Below are 19558 nucleotides of genomic sequence, written 5' to 3' on the forward strand. Positions count from 1 at the left end.
ATGATCAGTTAACTTTGAAGATACTTTTTCTTCATTCATTGGCAGCAATAAAATGCTTAATCCAGATAACTTTATTTTATTTGTTTATTTGAAGAGGACAGTGCACATTAATGAACACTCAGTACAGTTACTTTGTGTAAATGATTTATCCATGTGCGACTTTCCATCTGTGGTCCTCGTACATTTAATGTTTCAAACAAACAAACAAACATGGACATATAGTATTTTCACTATTTACAACACAAAAAGTTTCCCAATTTCTAACAATAAATTGTATAATTAGTTTTAAGCTTTTTTTTTTTCAGGTCCTACCTATAGGACAGAACTTTCAGCATCCGTCTAGCAGATTCTGAATCGACACGTGCCCCTCTGCGTTATGGTGTACCACAAGGGTCTGTTTTAGGCCCTGTTCTTTTCTCATTGTACCTGTTTCCCCTGGGCTCAATCCTCAGGAAACATGGTATGTCCTTTCACTGCTACGCAGATGACTGCCAAATGTATGTAAAACTTAAGAAAAAAGATGGCTTCTCTTTCAGTTTGCTTCAAACGTGTCTAAATGATGTCCAAGCCTGGATGGCCCTGAACTTTTTGCATTTTAATGACTCTAAAACTGAAGTGATGGTGTTTGGAACAAATTTTGACCCTGTTGACTTGGAAAACCTGAATGTTTATTGTAAAGGGGAAATGGTCAACCTGGGTTTTAAAATGGATCCATGTTTTAAACTGGAGAGTCAGATCCGCTCAGTTGTGAGGTCCAGTTTCTTTAATTTGAGGCAGCTCGCTAAAGTCAAGCACCTTTTGGCATGACAGCACTATGAGACGGTAATCCACGCCTTTGTGACCACTCGGCTGGATTACTGTAACTTGCTTTATATTGGGGTAAGTCAGTCCTGTGTCTCTCGACTGCAGCTCGTAAATTTGACCACATCACCTCCATTTTATCCTCACTTCACTGGCTGCCTGTGCACTTTAGGATCCATTTTAAACTGCTTCTGTTTGTTTTCAAATGTCTTAATCACTGTACCTCTCTGAGCTTTTACACCCACACACTCCTTCTCGGTCTCTCAGGTCGGCTGACCAGCTCCTCCTCAGCGTCCCAAAGACTGAACGAAAGCTCAGACGGGATCGGGCTTTTGCTTTGGCTGCACATACATTATGAAATGAGCTGCTTTTGCACATTAGACTGGCTTCTTCTGTGACTGTTTTTAAATCTGCTCTTAAAAAAGTGTGTTTTACTTTGGCTTTTGACACAGCCTTAGATTTTGACATTTTATCAGATTGTATTCATTTGTGTTTGAGGCACCTTTTGTATTGTATTTTATATTATGTTTGACCTTTGTAGCACTTTGGTGAACTTAGTTGTTTTAAAGGGGGGCATTATGCAAAATCGACTTTTTCAAGCTTTACATCATGTTATTATGTCATTCCCTTATTAAATGTGATTGAAAAAAGCATAATACCCTGTCTTTAAAGTGCATTATAAATAAAGTTACCATTGCCATTTTTAAACACTGTTAAGGTGGAGGACTCTCGAATAGTAATTGAAGACTGTTCCCGCTTGTGCCTTTCACAGATCTGGTGTTTTGTCCAGCGGTTCGTCTGAATGGAACCTCACAGTCTCCTCTAGTGGCTGTTATGGTTCTAAGATTGTTTTCTTTTAATGAATTCCTCCAAAGGGGAGGGGCCAAACCATGGAGGGATCTGAAGACAAGCGTGTTTAAAAAGTCCTGCCATTTTCCAAACTCAAAAGATGATATTTCTCTAGAATTGGACAATGGTGAGATGAGTAGGCTCATGGCTTTTTTGTACAGCTGTTCTACATGGATTATTATAATTTGTGATGTTTTATCTTATTTTTATCATTGCGGTCTCCTAAAATACTCCAGATGGCACTAAATTGTGCCTGTGGGAGGATTCCCACACACCCCGCCAAAAGAGTTTCTGAATCCTGGCTATGGCCCTGGTACGGATGTACGACACTATCGGCTGCCAATGATTATGGGCTGATAATTGACTTTTTAACATCATCACCTCTAAGCCAATAGAACGATATTTCAGAACGATAATAAGGCCCAATAACAATAAGCGTCACATCTCCAGGGTCTTGGATCACCCAAAAGGCCTCTGCTCAGGACTTTGTGACTCTGCAGCCTCTGTTTTCCACTACGCTGCCGTGGGCTCCATTTACTGTTTCTTTGTCATTTTGCACACCCTGTTTTTATAATTCACTGTGAGATCAATAAAGGCTTATCTTATCAATCTTATCTCTTTTCCTTCACACTGAGGTATAAAGGTTGCATCACATGATCACATCATCTAATTAAGCATAATTAAAACAAGAGCAGTTTTCCCAGTAAAGACATGTTTGATTGGGATCATCCCAGTGAGAAGCGAGTATAAAAAGCTCACATCACTGACAGTCACATTATTCAGAGACACTGAGCCAGAACCCGGGTAAGAACTTTACATGACATTATTGTTACTCATGCGTTTGAATGGTTGTTAGTAATAAAAAATATGTTTACTTTTTCAGAGTCACAAAGTTCTCAAGGTATTTCTTTATTGCTTTAATGTGTTGAATCTGTTTAATGATATTTAAGTTTAACAATGCCGTGACAAGTGCCTTTTTTTGCAGGACGTCGTGTCGTGATGATGTCTTCGGAAAAATGTCCTGCATCTGCACTGAGTCAGCAAGAATTAGTTCATTTAATGCTTTTCATTCACTCGTTTTTAAGCCTGAACCTGGGAGTGGCTGGGTTTAGTGAACCAGAGGGATCATGCCTTTAAGACAAATACATAGAATGACTATTTCTGTACTAATCTTTTCTTATTTTTATGTATTTTTTAGATATGACGGGGAAAATGTTCATTTTCCCGCAACAAACTGCGACAGCTCACGTGAAGATGACCCCGAAACAGGAAAACTTCACTGCTGTAACGGTCTGCCACAGGTGTGTTTTCAGTTATTCACAATCTTTACACCTACAGGCTTTCGCTGCTGGTAAAAGAAAGTGAAAAGAAAAAAGGGACACACGAAGTGAATGTGTCGACTACAGCTCGCAAGTCAGCAGTAATTAATTTGTTCTTCAATAAGTTAAAGGCACACGGCGCAACATTTTGGATTCCATTGTTGACATTACCAAACATGATCCTAATGTCCGGACAGACTCACAGGACTCGATGGCTTTAAGTCGCCTCAGAGCATTCAGTGTTTTTATATTGTGGATCACAACTTATGTAAAATTACTACAATCTGAACACTCTTGAGGATGCCTGCTCCTTTAACGAGGTTCCATGTGTGACCGCGGCTCAAAAACAAACAAACTCCACAAATGTGGATCACTGATGTGATGGTGGTGAGATGACGTAACTGCACCAGTTCAGTCGCCTCATACACGAGGTCGGATCTGGAGCTGCTGCACCTCTGCTAACATCAGGGGGTCAGATTTAACACTCAAAAGTGGAAGTTCAGGGAACTCATGTTGTCCTATATCTAAAAACAAAAGACCCACCAAATAAACATTTGCAAATTGGAAACAGAAAGTAAACCCAACAATGCGAATGGGAAAATCGATATAAATTATCGCCCAAATGTTTAAATTCAAATGCTGATTTAATCTTTAAAAACCTGTGCCGTCATTGATCATAGACTAACTAGTGCTGTCAGGGCGACCTCAGGGAAATAAGTCTGGACATGCTGCTGTCAAAAACAAAACTGTTTCTGTTACAGGACTTTCACTGATCTCAAACGTGACCATGCCATCTTCTCACTGGCCACACCAAATGATTCTTACGGCAACGGCTTCCTCACTTGGGTGTACACGGACCGCAGTCTTTCAACCACTGTCCAGGCAACCGATGTTAAATTTCATGGAGTCGACTGTCCCCCAAACAAATGGCACTCCATTTGCTCGACATGGGACTCGGCCACAGGACTGACCCAGATGTGGCTGGACGGGGAGCCGCTGACCATCAAATACAGCACTGACAAACAGCTCACTGGGAAGCCCATCGTCACTCTGGGACAGGTATGACGACTGTGGTTTGATGCACTGTTGTCTATTGCACCCACTCACCTGTACTGAATCAAGTAGAAAATCTGTGGAAACTTTGAGCTAAAGTTGGACTTAAAATCTGAACTGACCAATGCAGCTCCATAATACAAGAGCAGTCTTAGTGCTTTTATGACAAACACAAAAGGTTTGAATGAAGAATTCATTTCGGTCGTGCCCAAACCAACTAGATCAGTGCGGCAAAACAAGGGAAAACAGATCCGGGAAAAGTGCTCAATGATCTGTCTGAATCCCAAATACAACAGATTCTACAAAAATACAGCTGCTTCATTAAAGGCTCTATTCCTGATTTTTTTCTCTCCAAGTAATGGAACCAAATTAATTCTGTCCTTTAGAATATTATAAACTCAGACATTTGTGGGAAAAACGTTGTGCATCTAATTATAAAGCATTTGAATCAATTTTATGAACTGACGATCAACCCTGTATTTGTTGGGTTCTCAGGACCAGGACAGTCCCGGCGGTCATTTCGATGCCTCACAGTCCTTTGTGGGGATGATGACCGACGTGCACATGTGGGACTATGTGCTCTCGCCCTGTGAGATCCAGAGGTTCATGAAGGGCCAGAGCTTCAAACCGGGAAACGTGCTGAACTGGGCAGCGCTCGACTGCGAGATTAAAGGCAGAGTCGTGATGGGAGACATGCAAACAGATTTGTTTTAACTGATCTGTAAACACTTGGATCACAATAGCCTGTGTTTCTATGATCTGATGTTGTTAAACTGACTTAAGAACAAATATTAATCTACAGAAGAAGCACATATCGATCTGTATGTTTTGATTATGGTTTTGTTGTGGGTCTGTATGTGTTCTGACTCGCTATACCTCAAAACATCTGCATTTTGATTATTTTACTGCAAACTCTGCTATGGAATTATTTCCTTTTACACAATACCACATTCAAGGGTAACTGCTTCACTCTAATTTGATGTTACTTTTGATCAAAATAAAGCACTTATAGAGACCACACAGACTCCTTTATTTATCTGCGTTCACTTCTCACAGGGCTGCACCGAACATTAAGGCAATAAACCAGAACAGTAAATAAGACAATGTAAAGTCCAGGCAGATGAAGCATCCAGGCATAAAGTCTTCTTGTCCGATCCTTGTCGGTGGGGTTCGTCCGTTCATCTGAAACAGGCTCTAAAGTGTGACTTCATTTGATGTGAGAGCTGAAAACAAAGACTACGCCGCCCTCTACTGGTGAAGAAGCAAAACAGCAGCACATTTCTGACAAAACTTATTGCTGAAAATATACATCTGCCCTAGTAAAGGGGCATTTTAATGATGAGAATGAAATGAGTGCTATGACTAATAAATAAAATAGAAATAAAACTAGATTTCCTACAGGGATAATAAAGACTTGAATAAATAGGATCATTGCAGGTGAATGGCATTAAATCAGGAACAGGAAATCTGTGTTACATCAGGAGGCACTAGAATTCACCGGAGAACATTGTCTATGAAATTTGAAATCATAACACCATATTTTCTAACCAGCTGCATCCCAGTTTAAAACACAGATTTCTTGAAAGCTTAAAAGGTAATGTTACCAAAGAGAAGGTCGGTGATGTTTCCTGGTGTGCTGCATACAAAGTTCTTCACCAGGAATACAGAGGCGAAGACAAAAGCGAAGTATAAACATGCTTGAAACCTAAAAATACATGAAGGCTGTTATTACTTATGTAGCATTACGAGTGGTATTATAACAAAGTAAAAGACAGGACAACGTTATCCTGTATAACTGGAAAATGTGCATGAAGGCGCACAGGTTCTTCCCAAAAGGACAGAGGCAGCGTCTTCCATTGACATATTTTAACAATAGAACACTTTTGCTCAAATCCATAACACCGTCACTAACGCCGGGTGATTTTTACCCGAGATAATACACCCGATAAAAAGTACATGACACATGTGAGTCGGGTTCTTTTATATTAAACTGTGTCATGTCTAAAACAATGAAAGAAAAGTATCATGACAGGACCAGATAAAAATGCTCCAAAATTACTGGAAAAGGATGAATTTGGGAACAAAAAAATCCTAAAAAAGAAAATAATAAAGATGGAAACTTGGTTTTTGGTCGACCCATTCCTGGATATGTGAGACTTCCCTGGTGAAGCTCAGTGTCCTCAGCACAAACAGCCACCAGAGAGAGAGAAACACAATATGCCATATTTTGAATGGGTATAAATGACCAGCTGACTAAAATAACTATGTGTTACTCACTTACTGTGAGGCCAGAGACACGAACTCTGTGACAGGAGCAAAGAAATAAATGTGTCAGTCCTGAATGTCAACCTTGAAAGGAGCAAGAGCCTGATTAAATACACTAACCCTGCCCTGCCTTCTATCACTACTGCAAACATGAGCCTGTAGGAAAAGGTGTTTTGGATTAAAACACACAGGCCATCAAAGATGTCAAAGACAGTTTTAGGAGTATTGATAGCCCCTCCTCCCCTCCTCCTGTGGGTCCTCCCCTTTATTCCTGGTTGGCCTCCTTCAGCCTCTACCTGGCTCCACGGGTCCAGAGTCTGTAATTAGGGGAACAGTTCACCTGGTCAGCCATTTTGTCCTGCTCAAGCCTGCATGGTGGAGTCATCCAACCTTCAGGAGACAGAGTGTGATCGACGATGAGTCCAATAATCCCAAATACTCCTTCCCAACTTTACTACTACCTCTGAAGCTCTATTGTGCATTTACCTGTCATTTATTCATTGGTTTATTCTCTACTCTCATGGCCCACCTCCACCCTAAACAAAACCCTGCTATTCCTCCACCTCAATACATCACCTTTTAAATCTAAATCTGCTGTGTTGCCTTCACCAGGACTCGGCATACACCACAGGATTACAGATACTTATATGTTTCACCTTTACAGACACGCTGAGCTGAGCCGCAGTGACTTTGCAGAGGCCGTCCTGGTGAACGAGATCTGCTTTCAAATTGTGGAGGAAAAATCAAGTGGAAAGTACAAGGTGAGTGAAAGTGTGTTTGTGAACAATATAAGTGGGAATTGAAAGTTTTTGCCATGTCCACATGTTGAGGAACGTTAGTTTGTACAAACAGGCGTGTGTTTGCTGTGAGTTCTCTTCAGACCTGACAAGACAAAGACAAAGATTTAAAGAGTTTAGGTTCTTATGTAAATGGTGAAAATAAATGGCTACACTGCATATATTTTTGCATTGAATATGGAAAGCACTTTCGGGCAGTACTCTGTTTTTAACCTCTTGACTCCCACCTGAACGGATCCCATTTTCTCCAGGTTTTAGCCTAATCAAAAAGCTTCTTGGGAAAAAAGCAACAAAACAGCCACAAAAAATGAGAAGAAAATGAGTTTGTAAACGCAACAATAATGAGACAAAAAGTGACAAAAATTCTACAAAAATGTGACAAAAATTCAGCAAAAATGTGACAAAAACTCAACCAAAAAGTGACAACAATTCTACAAAGATGTTACTAAAACTCAACCAAAAAGGGACAAAAATGAGACAAAATTCAACAAAAATGAGACAAAAATGAGACAAAAATGTGACAAAAATTCAGCAAAAATGTGACCAATTCAACAAAAATGTGACAAACGCAACCAGAAAGTGACAAAAATGAGACAAAAATGAGACAAAAATGAGACAAAAATGAGACAAAAATGAGACAAAAATTAGACAAAAACTCAACCAAAAAGGGACAAAAATTCTACAAAAATGTGAGAAAAATTCAGCAAAAATGTGACAAAAACTCAACCAAAAAGTGACAACAATTCTACAAAAATGAGACAAAATTCAGCAAAAATGAGACAAAAATTCAACAAAATGTGACACAAATTCAGCAAAAATGGGACTAAAACTCAACCAAAAAGGGACTAAAATGAGACAAAATTCAACAAAAATGAGACAAAAATGTGACAAATTCAGCAAAAATGTGACAAACACAACCAGAAAGTGACAAAAATTTTACAAAAACGTGACAAAAACTCAACCAAGTGACTAAAAAAAAAGTGACACAGCACAACAATAACGTGAGGAAAAAGATCAGTTTTGTGGGTCTTAGCTTTCAAGATGTGCTATATAACTAAACCTTGACCTTGCATTTAGCCTCAAACCTCGCAAAATATGAACAATCCAGATGTTTCCAGCTGTTGTCAACCCATCGACCTCGACATTTGTGGATGGCTCCTCCAGTTCTCGAGGCCATCAAAGAAGCAGGAGTCCCATGTCCTGAAACAGAAGATGGCCAGCCTGCTCACTATAAGTTCAACAACTCTGCACTGGAACGTCTGGAAAGAGATGTTCTGGGACATGGGCCAAGCAAGTATGAGGAGTTTTTTTGATGCTTTAGCTACGATCAATCCCAAGAGTCTGACTTTGACAAAGGAGGTTCTCCAAGAAAGAAAAAGGTTTGAGGAATCTGCAGATATTATGCAAAGGAACGTTAAAGAAGTGCCAAAGATGGATGCGATAAAGCAGATCGAAAAGCTGGTCAAGACGCATCTGGCTGAGACTGAGAGAAAGAAGGATTTTAAAGTGACCAGAACGAAGAAATCAGCAGAGAATTTAACTTCAGCGCTAAAAGAGGAAGAATATAACAACATTATGAAGTAGATCTGGAACACACCGCTACTGTAGGTATGTGGGGATTTCTAAAATGGAGTTGCCATATTTGTCCCCAATATCTGTGACCGGTTTTTGCCCTGATCATTTTTAGAGCGGGACAGCAAATGGCCTGTTTGGCTGAAATTAGATATCCTGTCTACGTGGATAATTGTCTTCAGTCTCGTGTAGAAATGGAGAGAATCGGTCTTCATTTACTCCCGCAGCAGCAAATTCAAAATTTAATTTTTAACTTCAATATGCAAGAATTTAATAAACACCTTTCAAACACTGTGGACACTGTGGAGAAGGAGGTGGACATGAAGAGGGTCTTGTTGTTCAAAGTTTTGTGATCTTTCAAACTCCCACACATTTTTTGTCACTCCTGCCAATGCACGTGTGGAAGAGATAAACCTAAACACCATTCAGCTACTCAGCTTCACCTTCGTTGCTTGTTTTTTCCCACTTTCTGTCCACTATCATTCGTTTTGTTTACTCTGCCCACTGACACAACTGAAAATAGCCTAATTAAACCAAACTCCAATGATTAAATTAACTAAAGGAGCTAAAATATAAAATTGTTTTAACACGTACAACCAATGGAAATATGTTAAATCAATGTTTACTGAAATTTTGATGAAAGAATCTTTAATATTGAAAAAGTTCTGGTCATTTCTCTTTTTACGTCACACTGACTGACATTCGTTTCAATGGAAGGGGCGGGACTAAAGACAGATGCTGATTTTGAACTAGAAACCGCTGCAACTTTCTTCATACTGAACATATATACACACATTTCATTGCATATTGCAGGGGGTTACTGCATCTTTTCACTTAAACCATTTACTTGCCTTTCTATTGAGTTTGAACATTTCATCCACATACCTAGCTACTGGACTAATACATGAACTTCAAAACATCGCCCTGAAGCCAAACCCTCTCTCAGCTCCAGATTACATTGACCATATGATCGAGTCAGAGCAAAATCAACGTCAACCTGGGTGGGAAGAAAGAGTTCAGTGCCTTAAAGACGTGAAGGAGCGGGCGCAAATACTGGAAAACTAAGTATTATGATGTACATGGTTAGACATTACACCCACAGACCTGTATTAATTGTTTTCTTTGTTTTTAGGCTTTTCAGTGGATGGAAAGGAAGAGTTCAGTCTCTTGAAGTGAAGGAGCAGGCGCCATTTCTGGAAGAATGTATGTATGATTTATGTTTTATTTAGACATTACACCTATCGGGCTGGGATTAAAGTCATTATTTTCTGTGTTTTGACATAACTTTTTTGCTTTACAGTGGGAGACACGGTTTTGAGAACAGCAACTGTATTTTTCATGTGCACAGATATATCGGCTTTGTGATATATGCATCAATTGACTTCCATGTAGCAGCAATGTATATCGACATTTCATCATGTTTTAAAACTCTATATGGAAAGATGATGATGATTGAAAGATGTCACCGGTCGACCCAAAGACAATGTCGATATGCAAATTCTGGATTGTTTTTGTAATTTTTAATGTGTTGGATTTGCTTCTGAAGAAATGTCTCTAAAATATATTGATAATAAAGTGAAAGCTCACCTATTTTGGCCATTTATTTCAGAGAAGGTATATAATGAACATTTCTGTAAATATAAAAAAAAAACTATTTCACCCATTACTCCACCACTACTTTAGAGACTAGATGCAAGTTGGCCATTTTATGCTCACTTCTGCCACCTCAGGTCATGCATGTAACAGCACTTCAGACCCGAATTAACTTTTTCAGTGACAGTTTAGGGTTTTAGAGGCAGTTGTAGTCAGGGGCGGACTGGGACTGAAAAACAGCCCTGGACTCTGACCAGCCTGGCCCAAAGTAGCGTAATTGTGCACTTCCACAAAGAAACATTTTAACCTCTAACCACCCGCCTTAACATTAACCAGTGCATTTTCCCCAGTTCGGCCTTTTATTATAATTTTTTTTATTGGTATCAGCAAAAAGAACTGGGAAGGTGGTCGTAGAAACAGAAGCAAAATCATTAAAGGGGGGGGTATTATGCAAAATCGACTTTTTCAAGCTTTACATCATGTTATTAAGTCATTCCCTCATTAAAAACATGCCTGAAGTGTTGCCTTGGCACATTCACGTATTTTCGAGTAATCTGTAGAAACTCTGATGGCAGCCATTTTAGGGATAAAACGCCTGATTCCTTCAGGAAACGCCCTCGACCTCCAGGATACGCCTCCGACCTTTCGTCACCAGCCGAGTAACCAACCACTGCTCTTCAGCAGAACCCCCTCCCCACAGTGTCTAGCCCTAAGATGTAAACAGAGTCATCATGGAGGATTAGCTTCATGTGTTGTGAACCGGAGCCACAGCAGACTTTTACAAAGACACACATCAGTGTTTCTGTTACCTAAACACCCAGGATTAAAACCGGTGACAAGAACACTTATTTCAGTGTCTGGTTCTGCGCTGGGCCTTGATGATGCACAGAGCCTCCGGAGAAAGCTAATGCTAAGCTAAACCTCGAGTCATCACGTGAAAACGAGAAATATGCACACATAAAGTAAATAAAACCACCACACACATAAAGAACCGTTTAACAATGATCACACACGGAGCCAGGCTTGTTGATTTGGAAGTTTATTGCTCACATTTCATCTACAATGGGTCATAGCCGAGTGGTTTTCTCCCGGAGCTAACAAGCTAGCCGCGACAAGCTAACGGGAAAATTCACTGAATACAAGCAGCATATTATGCATTGAAAACGTAACTAAAACATGCAACTGCTTGAAGCAGCCTTTATGATGATGACACACGGAGCCTGGCTTGTTGATTGTGTAGTTTATTGCTCACATTTCATCTACAGTGAGTCGTAGCCGAGTGGTTTCTCCCGGAGCTAAGGCACTATTAGCCGCGACAAGCTAACAACCTTCACCTTCACAACATTCATTGAAAACAGGCAGCATATTATGCACAAATAACGTCAATAAAGCAGGCAACTACTTGAAGCAGCCTTTACGATGATCACACAATGAGCCTGGCTTTTCACATTTGTGGTTTATTGCAGACTTTTCATCAACAATGAGCTGTAGTCGATTATAACAAGCTAACGGGTAACCTCGAAAAAACATTGTCCACCTGCACAGATAATGTCCGTCTTTTGAATCGTATGGGCTCCTGCAGATCCTGGTGTCGTCCATGGGGGTATAGTTAGAGATCCATAGGGCATGGCAGTTGCAAAGAGATAGCCTCCAAACAGCAGTTATTTTTCAGGCAAGAGCCCCTTCCAAGCGTCCGGTGTGGAAGGTTCGTCTCCAAATAATATCCTGTGTGGCCATTGTTCACAAAGTGATAAACAGTAGCTCCTTTCCAACAATAAAAATTAAAATGCACCGATGGTAGTTTCAATACTGTTGAGACAACGAGCGCAGTGTTGTTGTGATGCCACAGACAGCGTGTGGAGGGGGCGTGTCGGAAAGGGTCAGAGGTTCTTAAAGAGACAGAGGCCTATTTCAAGTCTTTCGCTTCCGCCATTTTGAAAGAGCAATTTTATACAAGGCAGTTCTTCTAATTTACTGCATTGACAGACCAACAGAAGGTTTCGTCATCATTGTAGTGTACTATAGACGGGTGCTATGTGGCTGAAAAAAGCATAATACCCCCTCTTTAATATAAATACTAAATAATAGTGGTCCCAAAATTGAACCTTGTGGTGCACCATACACATATTCCTTTTAGATGTTTTTAGATGCGCAGAAACTTGGGGGTCGTGACAAGGCTGACTTTGGGAACCCCTGGCCTACATGATAAGTAACAGTTGCACAAGACCAATAATACACTGCTCACAAAAACTTAGGGCACACTCAAAAAACACATCCTAGATGTCAATCAATTCGATTTTTCGGATGCAAATCTTTATTCACAGTGTAGGGCAATGTGTTGAGAACAAAATAACATAAGAATGATAAATGGAAATCAAATTCTCAGCCCCTGGAGGTCTGGATCCAAAATTATAGTCAAAATCAAAGTGACAAATCAGGTCACTGGTTGATCCAAATTCTGTAGAAATTCCTCCAAACGAGTCTGTATCATCCTCAGTAGTGTGTGTGGCCTCCACGTGCCTGAATGCACTCCCTACAACGCCTGGGCATGCTCCTGATGAGACCACGGATGTCCTCCTGAGGGATCTCCTCCCAGACCTGGATTAGAGCATCAGTCAGCTCCTGGACAGTCTGTGGTGCGACGTGGCGTTGATGGATGGACCGAGATATGATGTCCCAGATGTGCTCTATTGGATTTAAGTTTGGGGAACGGGCAGGCCAGCCCGTTCTGTTTTCTTCCGCTTTATCCGGGGCCGGGTAGCAGTCTCAGCAGAGATGCCAAAACTTCCCGGTCCACACACACCTCCTCCAGCTGTTCTGGGGGGACCCCGAGGCGACACCAGGCCAGCTCGGAGACATAGTCCCACCACCGTGTCCTGGGTCTTCCACGAGGCCTTGTCCCACTAGGACATGCCTGGAACACCTCCCGCGGGAGGCGACCAGGAGGCATCCAGAACAGATGCCCTAGCCACCTCAACTGGCTCCTTTCGACGTGAAGGAGCAGCGACTCTACTCCGAGCTCCTCCCGGGTAACTGAGCTCCTCACCCGATCTCGAAGGGTGCGCCCAGCCACCCTGCAAAGGAAACTTATTTCAGCCGCTTGTATTCGCGATCTTGTCCTTTCGGTCATGACCCAAATCTCATGACCATAGGTGAGGGCGGGAACGTAGATCGATCGGTAAATCGAGAGCTTTGCCCCCGACTCAGCTCCCTCTTCACCACGACAGACCGATACAGCGACCGCATCACTGCTGACGCCGCACCGATCCGTCTGTCGATCTCACGCTCCATCCGTCCCTCACAGGGCACCACGAGGTCAGGCAGGCCAGTCCAGAACATCAATACCTTCATCATGCAGGAACTGCTGACACACTCTTGCCACATGTGGCCTGGCATTATCAGGCATCAGAAGGAACCCAGGGCCCACAGCACCAGCAAATGGTCTTACAATAGGTCTGAGGATCTCATCCCGGTCCCCAATGCCAGTCAGGGAACCTCTGGCTCGCACATGGAGGGCTTTATTATTATTCTGACCGTTTAAGTACCAACATGCACATTTGTGGCCCTCTGGAGGTCATTTTGTCAGGCTCGGGCAGTGCTTCTCCTGTGTAAAAAAAAAACAAAAAAAAACTGTAAAATCGACAAATGTGTTAGTGTAGATAAAGGGGTGGTTCCCTTTTCATAGCAGATAAAAGCGGGCGTTTCTCCCTCTTTAGATAGCCTTAGAACTTGATGTATAGCAAATATTTCATCATTATCACCGCCTTATGTGTATCTTCACAGGCCGCAGGGACGGAGACTTTGCAGAGGACGTCCTGGTGAACGAGATCTGCTTTCAAGTTGCGGAGGAAAAACAGTGGAAAGTACAAGGTGAGTGAAACTATGTTTGCCTGGTTTAAAATATGGTTTTACTTTATGACATATTAGTTACAAAGGCTTTTTTCAGAGGGGATTTCGGATTTCTTTTTAAAAATCAAACCACATTTAATCAAGGAAGGAATTATGTAGTTAAAAAATCCCTTCAAGTCCAAGATTGAAGTCTGTAGAAAATACTGATGTGAGAAAATGGCAGTGAAATGACAATTTTCCATATAAACCTCAGGAGAAACATTGAGTAAGTGCAATAATTAAACATGTTATTGTGAAGATTAGGTGTTTTGTTTGTTTCCAGGTGAAAGTTTATTTGTTAAGAGAATAAATTGGCCCAAGCTTGGGGCAAGGTATGACGAATTATAGTTTTATTTGGGTGGCAGCTTGTCATTAAGGTAATGGTGGGTCTCGGAGCCGGACCACTTTAGAACCCCTGATGTAAAACATTGGCATTTGCAGAAAATGGTTCTTAACTTTAGGCTATAATGATGAGATTCGGCCCTTGGTGTTTTGGCAATGATGAAAATTGGCCCTTTGATGTAAACTTGCCCAACCCTGCTCTAGACTGTCTTTGTGTGTGATTGATTCTATCATGTGTAACTGCACACATGGCATATATTTGTTATTACAAATACTGGACGTGCTGAGATGAATTGATTTGCGTACACAAAACAAGAATTGATTTGTTTATGGAAACTTGTTTCTGTTTAATTTTTCACAGATGAATGACGTCCGCACTGAAACCATTGAGATGCCGGCACTTGGTCGACCTTTTAATCTGGGGATGTTGTACGACTGCAGAGCAGACAAACTGGTCCCAGGTAAAACAGTTTCATGACTCTGGCTTGGTCCTAGTGAAGATTCTCACTTGGTGATAATGATGAACTGGGTCTCATGTGAATAGAACTGTATGTCACAATAAGGCACTGCATAGCAAAGCATGTTTTCTTTTGGCTTCTGCTTTCCTCATATGCTGTACAGTATACAAATAAGAGCCTTTGTGTTGCAGGTGTAACTCTTTGGGACCATGAGGAACTGGCAGAAGACATGACAGAGACGCATCAACCCAACAGTGAATTTGAAATAGTTGCATCTGAATCCATCTCTGACAAATCATCCTCACTGGGAGTGGACGCTTCCCTCAAAGCTAGTTTCTTTAGTGGATTAGTGACAGTAGATGGCTCAGCTAAATATCTGAATGATACTCAGACATCCAAACACCAGGCCAGAGTCACCCTACAGTATAAGACTACGACCAAATTCAAAAAACTGACGATGAATCATCTTGGAAGAGGAAACATAAAGCATCCTTATATCTTTGAGCAAGGATTAGCCACACATGTGGTGACGGCCATTCTTTACGGTGCTCAAGCTTTCTTTGTGTTTGACCGTGAAGTGTCTGGAAGTGAAAACCTTCTGGACATTCAGGGAAATCTTCAGGTAATGATCAAGAAAATCCCCTCTATCTCCATCGAAGGAGAAGGAGCTCTGACAATGGAGGACAAGGACATAGAAAAAGTGAACAAATTCTCTTGTAAATTTTATGGCGACTTCAATTTGAGCCAGAGCCCAGTGACGTTTGAAGATGCAGTGAAGGTTTATAAGGATCTGCCCACACTTCTTGGCCCAGATGGAGAGAACGCTGTTCCAGTGAAAGTGTGGCTGCTGCCGCTCACATCTCTGGACTCTGCAGCGGCGAAACTGGTCAGACAGATCAGTGTGAGATTAGTTTTTGAGGTTGAGAAAACACTGAAGTTTTTTGGAGACCTGGAAATGAGGTGCCAGGATCTATTAACATCTCTAACCTCACAGCAGTTACCCCAGATAGCCATGAAAATAAAATCCTTCACAGAATTCTTTTCTGAGTTCAAGCTGGAATTCCAAGGGGTTTTAGCAAGAAAACTTCCATCAATCCGTGGAGGGGGAGAGGATGAAGCAGAACTTATGGAAATACTGAAGAAACGAGCTGCTTCTCCTTTTAACAATAAATGTCTGAAACAGTGGCTCAGCTGTAAAGGTAAAGAGGCCAATTTAATAAAAACCTTTACAAACTTGATGAAAAACACAGACATCTCCTCTCAAACAGAACTTGATGAAATATTGTCGAGCACAAAGAATGCCATTTGTTTTGTTTTCACTGCCTTAGAAAGGGAGGAGCCATATCTTGCTGCTTTAGACCAGTATCTAAAAGGTGTCCACAAGCCCAGTCCACGAGTCAAGGACATAGAGAAAGAGCAGTGGTACAGTTCCAAAGAGGTTCGAGAGGCAGTCAGACAGAAAGCAAAGCTGTTTGCTGATTTTGCTGAGGCCAACAAGGACAACAACAATGTTAAATTCTTCGCAGCGTGTTTTAAAGATGAGAAATATAAAGGCTCAACCATCTACCTTTACGAAGATGGATTTGAAGAAAGTGACGACTTCGAACCCCCGTCAAAGCCAGAGAAGCTGAATGTTGGTGAAGTTACCCACAACAGTGTGAGTCTAAGCTTCAGTGCCCCGACTTATGGAGCTGAAGCCGTCACTGGCTACAGGTTGGAGTTCTGTGAGACAGGAGGAGAGTGGAAGCTGCAGACTGAAGCAGAAGCTGGAACAGTCACAGTGACTGGACTGAGCCCAGACACAGAATATAACTTCAGAGTGACGGCTGTGACTGATGTGGGGCTGGGACCTGTCACTGAAGTCAAGTCCACAACCTCACCTCGCCCTGGACGCCTCACAGAAGCGTTCAGAAAAGACTGTGAACACATAGAAACCAAAGGATCTCTGGAGGTCTTAAAGATTCCACTGAACAAAGACGACCTGAACATCCCTGGATGTTCACGATTCATCTTTGGTAAAGAGTCCATGAAGAGAAACTGCACCATAATGTTGTTGGGCGCCACCGGAGCTGGGAAGTCAACTCTAATCAATGGCATGATCAACTACATCCTGGGCGTCCAGTGGACGGATCCATATCGATTTAAACTGGTTGTTGAGGAGGAACTAAAGTCCCAGGCTCACAGTCAGACGTCTGAGGTGACCGTGTACAAAATTAACTATGATCATGGATTTAATGTGGACTTCTCTCTCACCATAATTGATACCCCAAGGTTTGGAGACACCAGAGGTGTCAACAGAGATAAAGAAATCACGGAGCAGATCCGAAACCTCTTCTCCAGTAACTTTGGGGTCGATGATATCCACACAGTCTGCTTTGTGGCTCAGTCTTCTTTAGCTCGACTCACTGCAACCCAGCGCTATGTCTTTGACTCTGTTCTTTCTATTTTCGGAAAAGATGTTGCCGAGAATATCAGGGTTTTGGTGACATTTGCGGATGGCCAGGCTCCTCCAGTTCTCGAGGCCATCAAAGAAGCAGGAGTCCCATGTCCTGAAACAGAAGATGGCCAGCCTGCTCACTATAAGTTCAACAACTCTGCACTGTTTGCTGAAAACAAGACGTCTGGAAAGAGCTTTGATGAGATGTTCTGGGACATGGGCCAAGCAAGTATGAGGAGTTTTTTTGATGCTTTAGCTACGATCAATCCCAAGAGTCTGACTTTGACAAAGGAGGTTCTCCGAGAAAGAAAAAAGCTTGAAGAATCAATAGATATTATACTAAGGACAGTTAAAGACGGATTGGCAAAGATGGATGAAATAAAGCAAACAGAGGAGCTGCTCAAGAAGCATGAGAGAAATAAGGATTTTAAAGTCACTGTCAAAGTTATGAAGCCTTTTCACGAGGATATTTCTGGATCTGGGAAGTTGTCCACCAACTGCCAGGTGTGTCATTACACTTGTCATTATCCATGTGACGTCGGAAATGATGCGGAAAAGAAAAGGTGCAGTGCAATGGATCAAGACGGCAACTGCGAACAGTGTCCTAAAAAATGTGCCTGGAGTAAACACTCTAATCAGAAATACCGATTTGAGTACAGAGAAGTTACAGAGGTAAAGACGTTAGAAGAGTTCATGAAAAAGTACGTTAATGGTGCAGCGGCAAAGAGATCAGAAGAGAAGTTAGTTTCAGTGCTAAAACAACAATATGACAGCATTATGAAGTATGTCCAAGATCAGGCACAGAAGGCAACTGAGCAAATAAATAAACTTCAAAACTTCGCCCAGAAGCCAAACCCTCTCTCAGCTCCAGATTATATTGACCAGATGATCGAGTCAGAGCAAAATCAGCGTCAACCTGGATGGAAAGAAAGAGTTCAGTCTCTTAAAGAAGTGAAGGAACAGGCGGAAATACAGGCACAATGTAAGTATTATGATTGTAATATGTATATTTAAACATTACACCTACAGACCTGAATTAGTCATTATTTCCTTTGTTTATTTTGACATAACTTTTTTTGCTTTTCAGTGGATGGGAAGGAAGAGTTCAGTCTCTTAAAGAAGTGAAGGAGCAGGTGCCCTTTCTGGAAGAATGTAAGAATGATGATTAATTTGGACATTATAGATATCATAGACCTAGATTAGAGTCATTATTTTCTGTGTTTATTTTGACGTTGAACTTTTTTGCTTTTCAGTGGAAGACGTTGGTTGCAAAGACGTTACTTTTAACTATAGTACTTTTTCATTATGTGCACAGATATATTAGCTTTGTGCTAAAAACGTCAGTTGTTTATGTAACACATCGATATTTAATCACATGTTTAAAAATCTATAAGATGTATGTTAATCAATATTTACGTTGATGTTCTTAGTCTTATGTTAGAGACAGACGCTTCTGAAGAAATGTCTGTAAAAGTGTATCGATAATAAAACTCAAAAAAGTAATATATTTTCTTCTGAATAAAGTTGGACACATGGAGAATAAGTCATAAATACATAACGAAGAATGCCAACAACGGTGCTAGCACTAGCCTCATGCTACATATGCTAGCGCTAGTGTCAAGGGACAGTTGTTCACTTAGACTGGATAATATGCAGCAAGTTTAAAATATTTTCTCATAAAGGTGTCCAAAAGTGGAGACGATATGCAAAGACATGCTGGGGATTTTTGATCCAATAAAAACACTGAATGGGAAAATGCTTCATATTAAACGTAAATTCATGTAGCCTACTTCTTTTTTGCTCAAACCGTTACCCAGCACTAGCATCTTATTTGAGTAATTATTATGGTCACACTTTTTACTTCCTCTTGAGAAAAATGATTTCAAAGTAAAGTTACTCTTACTCCAGTAAAGACTGTATTTTAGCTACTCTACCCATCTTTGGCTAAATCTGAAATAATTCAACTATTTGACAACATTTTGACTAAAACTGAATGACTCAATTCAAAAAGACTCGGAAACTGCACAAGATCCACTAATTGGATATTCAGGACTTTTGTCAGGGTCGTCCCATAATTTTACAGTTTATATACACGAGCAGAAAAACTAAACTAACTAACTGACCTTTGTAAATACCTAATCACAATAACTAAACATATTAAAGATTAGCCCCTTAACTCCCACC

At 41.1% G+C, this 19558-nt stretch overlaps 2 protein-coding genes across 2 annotated transcripts; both read left to right on the plus strand.

The window, feature by feature from the left end:
• Positions 1-3783: 3783 nt before the first annotated feature.
• On the plus strand, positions 3784-4736 carry LOC306975379 (C-reactive protein-like; the record flags this gene model as incomplete). Its single annotated transcript, XM_079572890.1, has 3 exons — positions 3784-3795; positions 3852-4028; positions 4518-4736. 3 exons carry the CDS (start codon positions 3784-3786, stop codon positions 4734-4736), a joined length of 408 nt encoding a protein of 135 aa, XP_079429016.1.
• Positions 4737-6980: 2244 nt separating this feature from the next.
• On the plus strand, positions 6981-18526 carry LOC306975380 (stonustoxin subunit beta-like). The gene is made up of 4 exons (XM_079572891.1): positions 6981-7048; positions 14841-14940; positions 15129-18356; positions 18462-18526. Exons 2-4 carry the CDS (start codon positions 14841-14843, stop codon positions 18497-18499), a joined length of 3366 nt encoding a protein of 1121 aa, XP_079429017.1. The 5' UTR covers positions 6981-7048; the 3' UTR covers positions 18500-18526.
• The last annotated feature ends 1032 nt before the right edge of the window (positions 18527-19558 follow it).

This window comes from Gobius niger (assembly GCF_951799975.1).
Source record: "Gobius niger genome assembly, chromosome: 15".
Lineage (NCBI taxonomy): Eukaryota > Metazoa > Chordata > Actinopteri > Gobiiformes > Gobiidae > Gobius > Gobius niger.

Bases quoted from the DNA above. Each gene is read 5' to 3' on its own strand.
- LOC306975380 (XM_079572891.1), top strand. From the start codon at position 14,841: ATGAATGACGTCCGCACTGAAACCATTGAGATGCCGGCACTTGGTCGA. The intron at 14,941-15,128 runs GTAAAACAGTTT...TTTGTGTTGCAG, and splicing joins AGCAGACAAACTGGTCCCAG to GTGTAACTCTTTGGGACCAT. The intron at 18,357-18,461 runs GTAAGTATTATG...TTTGCTTTTCAG, and splicing joins GGCGGAAATACAGGCACAAT to TGGATGGGAAGGAAGAGTTC.